The sequence below is a fragment of the Austrofundulus limnaeus genome, unplaced genomic scaffold (assembly GCF_001266775.1).
Source record: "Austrofundulus limnaeus strain Quisiro unplaced genomic scaffold, Austrofundulus_limnaeus-1.0 Scaffold86, whole genome shotgun sequence".
Classification (NCBI taxonomy): Eukaryota; Metazoa; Chordata; class Actinopteri; order Cyprinodontiformes; family Rivulidae; genus Austrofundulus; species Austrofundulus limnaeus.
Genome location: NW_013952488.1, coordinates 1,448,855 through 1,455,845, shown reverse-complemented (window position 1 = coordinate 1,455,845; position 6,991 = coordinate 1,448,855). Strand labels below are relative to the sequence as shown.

The 6,991-nt window shown below is 36.1% G+C and overlaps 1 protein-coding gene across 4 annotated transcripts in view; it reads left to right on the top strand.

Moving 5' to 3' along the window:
• The window catches only part of itsn2a (intersectin 2a), a gene marked incomplete in the record, with an annotated part of 55,536 nt that overhangs the window by 1,577 nt on the left and 46,968 nt on the right, over positions 1–6,991 (top strand). For all 4 annotated transcript variants that reach the window (XM_014011978.1, XM_014011981.1, XM_014011980.1 and 1 more), the window contains 1 exon segment: positions 5,698–5,769. In XM_014011978.1, coding sequence (XP_013867432.1) covers positions 5,763–5,769 — 7 coding nt within the window.

The following is a 6,991-nucleotide window of genomic DNA, read 5'->3' as shown; positions in this document are numbered from 1 at the left end:
ATGTAGAGTTCAGGTGTGTACACTAGAACTGAGTTTACCTCTGATTTATTTATTTTTATTGGAAATCACATCGATTCCTCAATTCAAATCTTAGTTAAAGTCTTAATTTAAAGATTTTTTTTTTAAGAGTTGGATTTATGAAACGGGGAAACAAACCCAGCCTGTTGTATAAACCATAGCAGGTGTATTTATTCCCTCACTGTTGCCAGCAGCTCTACAGCATCTGGTATGAAAATGTGTTATCAGGTGTTTACGTGCTTCCATTAATGGAAAAAAAAGCTGTTTGTAATACACGCGTCTTTTCACTGCAGTAGAGATTGCTCAGTGTGCGAAAGTGTATCATTCTGCTTTTCTCAGTGAAAACACAAGGAGGCTTCCTTTGCTGAAGTGGCAAAGTCCAGCTTAAACTGCAGTTTTTATCACATCTCGCCCCATTCTAGTCGAGGCTGTATCATCTATCCACCTGCCGAGACAAAGCGTTGCGTAACCTGCACATGTGCCTTCACAGTTGTGATGAAAAGGGCAACGAACTTTGGACTAGTTACTTTTTTTAATGACAGGTATAACAATTTGAACCTAAATGTCTGCGTTAAACATTTCTCAATCTAAGTATGAACAAATGGCAATAAAGAGGCATGTAGGTTGAGCTGCAGTGTGTGTGTGTTGTAGTTTTGAAGGGGTTAAGCTGACCCACAAATGTATGAAAAACAATATGAATGAATCCTCTAGTCGGTGTCCTCAATTTTAACATGGAGCACAACAGAGAAAGGTGTGGATGTCTGCGTGTCTTTGTGTCTCTGTCCCTTTACTTTTGCGAATTGGCAGAACATCAGCACAAAAACACGACACACACAAACACACACACACACAGGCGTCTTTCTTCCCTAGGTTCTGCAAGGCTTCCTGGACTGTGTTAACCAGAACAGGGCCCCCCTCTGTGTGAGAAGTGTGTGTTCGGCACGCTTATACGTACACACACACAGGCCGATGCATTGATACGCTATATCCAACTGGTGTAGTGTGCTGCACACACACAGGTGTCAATCAGCATGCCGGTGAGAGTCAAAGGGTCTTTGATTCATTTTCTGCTTCAGGGTAATGGGTCAGCAAAGCAGATCACTGCTCCTTCTGTGACTTTAATATGCAATTCAGAAATTTTCAAGTGCTAAATGCTAAAAGAAATTAGCCCATTAGCTCAATGTTCTCTAATCTTTATTTGTCTTCCTGTATTACTGATATTATAAAAAAATAGTTTGGACATTTCCAAATGCAAGCATTGTCATGTTTACTTGAACTTGAAAAATATATTTGAGTAAGCATATTGAGGATAATACTTTGCTATGGCACAGTCTGTGTTGATAAAGAGGGTGTTGTTTGTCCTTTCTGTTGATTCTCTTTTGTATCTGTCAGGATATGTCCTGTTTGAACAGTGAAGGCTCTCTATAGTAGCCTGTTGGAGAGACTGTCTTGTATTTAAAAAGCTTACACACTTCAAGGTATTCAAGTGTTTGTGTATGAGGGTGGATGTGTGTCTGCTAAATACTATCATGCAGGTGTTTGAACAAGGTAGTTAAAGGCCCGTCTAAACAGCATGCATTTACAGCGATATGCAGTTAAGTAGCTCAGGGTGCTAATTTACTCCTTTGTTTGGCCAATGGCCATACAGTATACTGTATGGTAGTAAATGGACTGTACTTATAAAGCACCTTTCTATCCAACCAGGATACTCAAAGCACTTTTCTCTAATACAATTGACATTTTAAAGATGTTTGTGTGTATATACATTAGGGTTGGGCAATATTGGCAAAAAAAATTAATCACGATTTATTGTGGTATTTAGTCGATAACGATTAATTTGACAATTAATCCCCTGGAGTCCTGGACACCCTTACTGTATGTCCTGGTCACATGACCAATTTAGTGGGAAAGATTTGCTCTTCATAAAAAATCGGCCCCAAATTGTCAAAATTACAGACTACAGGCTGTACATCAAATTTTAAGTTGTGTTGATAGATAAAATTACAGAACTTTTTTAAATGTTGGTCRTATATGAAGCGGAGAGGAGCACCGAGCAGACTCTGCCTGGTGGCATTAATCGTATTAATCGTCAAGTGCCAAAAAATAATCGATTGTTTTTCTGATGATTAATTGCACACGATACGATTACGCCCAACCCTAATATACATATTTATTAGAGCAACATACAGTGCAGTAATTTAACATATTTTATGCTCATACTCTTGGTTAATAAATATGAATACAAAATGTTTGGAGCAAACAAAAAAAACAAGCACTTTCAGCGACATAAGACACCTTGAGCGCAGACTCATTCTGGTAAAAAGGCTGTTGTTTATGTACTTGCATYGTCAGTGTACTTCTCATATTTAGCTTTGTGCAACTTGTTGTAATGGCGACTTATATTAAAATCCTTCATGGCAGACAGCGTCTCTAAGCCACAATGGTGAATTAGGACCGCTTTGCAGATATTGGGGGTACGCAAATCTCTGCCATAACACTTAGAAATTTTGAGAATAATTTCAGAAATGTTCAAGGAAAAAGAACGGGAAATTCTCTTATGTGGAAAAGTTGTAAATTTGCAATAAACAAAATAAAACAATTCATTTCAGCTTTTAAACTACTGTATTTATTCGTGTATAATACGATCTCATGTACTACCCCCCAACTTTATGGATGATTTTATGGATTCAATTTTACGTGTTATACTTGAATAAATACGGTAATTATTTTCTGACGTGGTAAAGTTAGAAATTTACAAGAAAAAAAATCAGGAATTTATGAGAAAAAAATCTCCAAGCACAGGAGTGGCTAAAGGGCGATTCCACCTGTTTTCACTACGTTGAGCCTCTTTATTCTGCTCTAGTAAACCTGGMCTTGATWATTCTACMCTGATTGCAGAAGATTTAAAAATAAGTGTGTGATTTGTGAAACAWATATTTGATTTATCTATGCTACTTATATAATTATCTATGCTGAACCCTACTACAACAATTAAGGTGGAAATTAAAATGTGAAATAAACAATCTTTGTTACTTTGTTTGCTTATAACATTTTTTTTTCAGAGTGCAGGAGTAAGCCCCCTAAATCTATTCTCGTATAAATGTTTTATTAGCCTATTAAAAAAARGTTTTATGTAAAATGGAGAGAATTTTGAGGGAACTTTAGTGAAACTAAATAAAAATAACTAAATAAATGTTACTTAAAGTCTGGTTAGTAAGCAGACACTATAAATTAGTAGGGGTGTAAGAAAATATAGATACACTGAAATATCGTGATATTTCATTTTCCGATACTGTATCGATATTCTAAAGCCCTGTATCGATWTTTAATTAAGGTTTAAAATGTCAACTTTCCTGCCAGCCGTTCATTTTTATGTTGTAGTTCAGCCTCTGACTGCTAGTTGGCAGCAGTGAGCCAGCCATTTGGCTCCTCTACCTCTTGAGGTAGAGGCTATTGTTAAGWGTTGGGTGACCATTTTGTAAATTAATATTAAAAACTAAAAGCTGCAAAAAATATATTTTCAAACTATTTATTGGCAAATTWAGTCTAATAATTGAAAACATGGATGAAATAAGAAACATGAAACAAATAAAATTAAAATACATACAAAGCAGAACAYAGCTAAATGTATCAAAAGTWTGTCTATGTAATATTAGAATTTTCTGAGACAATGAATTTTGGTTTTTCTTTTTTTTYCCCAGTAAGAGGTTTTTATTTAATAGAATTTTTGGACAAAAAAATCACAATATATCGCCTTGCTTACAGTATCGCAATATATCGGGATATATCGTATCGTGACCCCTCTGTCATGATACGTATCGTATCGCCAAATTCTTGCTAATACACAGCCCTATAAATCAGTAACAAACTTAACAGTAACAAAATTCAACTCCATGTAATGAAATATCCTATTTCTAACAGTAAACTTTGCATTTCACTCAGTGCACGACAAAGAACAACAGATAGGACTGGTTTTAAATTTAGTTTTTGGGGAACTTGTTACTAGCAGCATTTTAAAAACACACACATGCACGTTGCACTTTTTTTTTCCTATTTCTGTTGTGGAATTTACAAAAACCTGCCAAAGATAACAGAGTTTGGCAGACACAAAATGTTTTTTTTTTTCTTTTTCTTTTTCTTTGTACCAGCAAGATTCTTAAAATGGTTAGCGTGCATGCTGTGTAGTTAGTGTTTAAAAACTGAGACTGGTTAAAAATAAACTATAGCAAACTGTATATCATGGCCTTAAAAACATAAAAACTTTACATTTTAATTTAAATCTGTGAATTAATTTTTAAACTTTTGTCGTCTATTTTGTTTTCTAATTGGGTTTGCAGACGCTGTGCAGATGAGGGGCAGAGGGATAGACTGGAGTGTATGGTTCATTGCTCTTAAGTAATTGGCAGCGCTGGCMTGAGCGGGCATTGATTTATATTAAAACACACAGTAGAAATGTATCACCTCTAGGAGCTTACACAAATATGGGTAACCCAATTATGAAACAACAATGCAGTAAGAGCAGGTAAGAATGCACGCATGTTGGATGGAAGAAGGAATAAAAACTAGAGGAGTTAAACATGAAAGATGTGAGGAAAAGGGTTCCCAAGCTTGATGGTTACAGCCACAAAGGTTAAGCCAGGAGACAGATGAGCAGCATCTGGCTGTCAGCCTGAAGGAGTAAACAGGTTTTCCTCGGGGTCTTGGTWCGGTTGTTCATGACAGTAAACCCACACAGCAGCCCTTCCCCCCACTTTTATTCCTATAAGCATCGCTCTCTGCTTTATATCCAAGTGATGACGCTTATTTTAACAGGCTTGCTCTCTAACTGACCAGCCCACACTTTTCTCTGAGCCTGACASCCAATAACTGGAGTGGAGAGAAGCCAAGACAACATCTATACTCCTAATCAACAAATATACGTCTTTGTGTCTAATAATAAAGCCATATAGAGACAACATACCCATAAGACTGATTGCCTCAAAGAAAAAAAAAACGTTTTTGTTGAAATAACCATTTAAATTTTTAATTAAGCATGTGTTTGTTGTTAGAATATCTCAATAATCACTGGACGTATTTCAATAAAACTTTCATTATATTTCAATAAAAAAATTGGTTGCCAGTTAGATCCAGCTGTCTCAGTTGTTGTGTCCTTGGGCAAGACACTTCGCTCACCTTGCCTACGAACGCCTGCACACATACAGTCAAAGAACACAATTGTGTGCTTTGACTTTTGGCAGCAGAGGATTAAATCAAATATTTGTCTTCAAAGTAGTAGATTGATCTGAACTGAATAATACTTGGATAGAAAACCAAATCATAGAACACCAGTGTGGAAACACAGTTTCACTGAGGTTTCTGAAATCTGTCTTAGGCAATAACAATAATAATTCAATTCAATTCAAAAATACTTTATTGATCCCAGAGGGAAATTAGGTAAAATAAATGTTGCCTTTCCCCCTCTGCTCTGGCATCATCTCATTCTGCTGTCTTGCTTCGCCTCCCATCTGTCCCTCTGTCATCCCTCACTGTGTTCACTGTGCCTTCCTTCCAATAACAAAGAGATTACATTATTTTTAGCTTTGCTTCCCTCTCTTTTGTAATCTTCCTCATTCAAACACTTTCATCCCATGGTCCGTACGCCGCACACACATTCACACTCCGGTCTCTGATTCTCTGCAGATGTCTGAGAGCGAGTCGACTGCGTAGAGGACGTTCCTCTCCGTGCGAGCGTTCCATCTGCAGCCATGAATGGTAAGAACGCAGTTTTCTGTCCTCGCGTCCCCAATGCGCTCGTCTTCTCCAGGCCAAGTCTGGGATTTGACTGAGAAAACGTGGAAGGCTTAAATTCAGCTTTGTTTAAAATAAACAACAAAAAAAAAAAACCATTTTTAAGCCCTATTTTTAAATTAATTTTTTTCCCAGATTGAATTGCTTTWTCATCAAAATTTGTTTTATGGATCTACTAGTCCCAAATATGACGTGTGAGATCTTGGTAATGTTGTATTGATTTGCCATCAGAGTGGGAGGGTAAGGCTTTAGGTAAATCCATTTTTAATCCATGWTTTGTTCTGGAAATTAGTCAGCTGAACATTGTTTTAACCACTTCAGACCCCAGGAGAATACAAGAAAAATTACCTGCTAAATAATAAAAATGCAAATGATTTATTTCAGAGGTTATTTTTATCACCTACAGTAACACCATAATGTCAGGTGATTATATAATTGCCTTTCGGTGTGTGTATTTCTTTGTGTGACTGATTTTAATGAGCCTTTCAGAAAGTAACACTTACACATACGTACATCTACAAGCTTTTGAAGTCAGCTTAATTGCAGATGGCCACCACACCTAATCACTGTCTATATTTGATAATGTTTACATTCCATAATGTTTATTTCATATGGTACATAATGATATCAAACCGTATTTCCTATGACTTGTATTTATACCCTGTAATGCCAAACAATACTGTTTATATTTCATACCRCATGCATTCTATTCATACCAAATCACTGTTTATATGTCCATAAGTGTGTTTTTGTTTTCCTCTAGAGTGCTCATATTATATTTTATTCTTGTGTGTTTAACTTTCATTCTCTAATTATTTTTACTTGAACGGTTGCAGCTGTAATAACTGTAATTTAAATAAACACAGAAATGGTTATAACTGTCAGTTTAATGAATATTGAGCGACAATGTGGAGTACCTACAAGTCACATAAGATTTATATATTTATATGARTAGTTGCAAGAGTTTGTGTTTGAGCTTCCTCATTTATATGAAAAATATTTTAAATCAAAAAAGTCTCGCACCACATATTAACTCAAATCGTCTTCACTAAAAAMCACGGGCAAAAAAACGTTGCTTTTTGAAAACATGCGAGGCAGAGCTATTTGTATTACTACACTCTCATTGAGGCGTGTAAATTTATCAACGCAGAGGGACAGCATGCAACAGAGTAGAGGAGATGTGTGT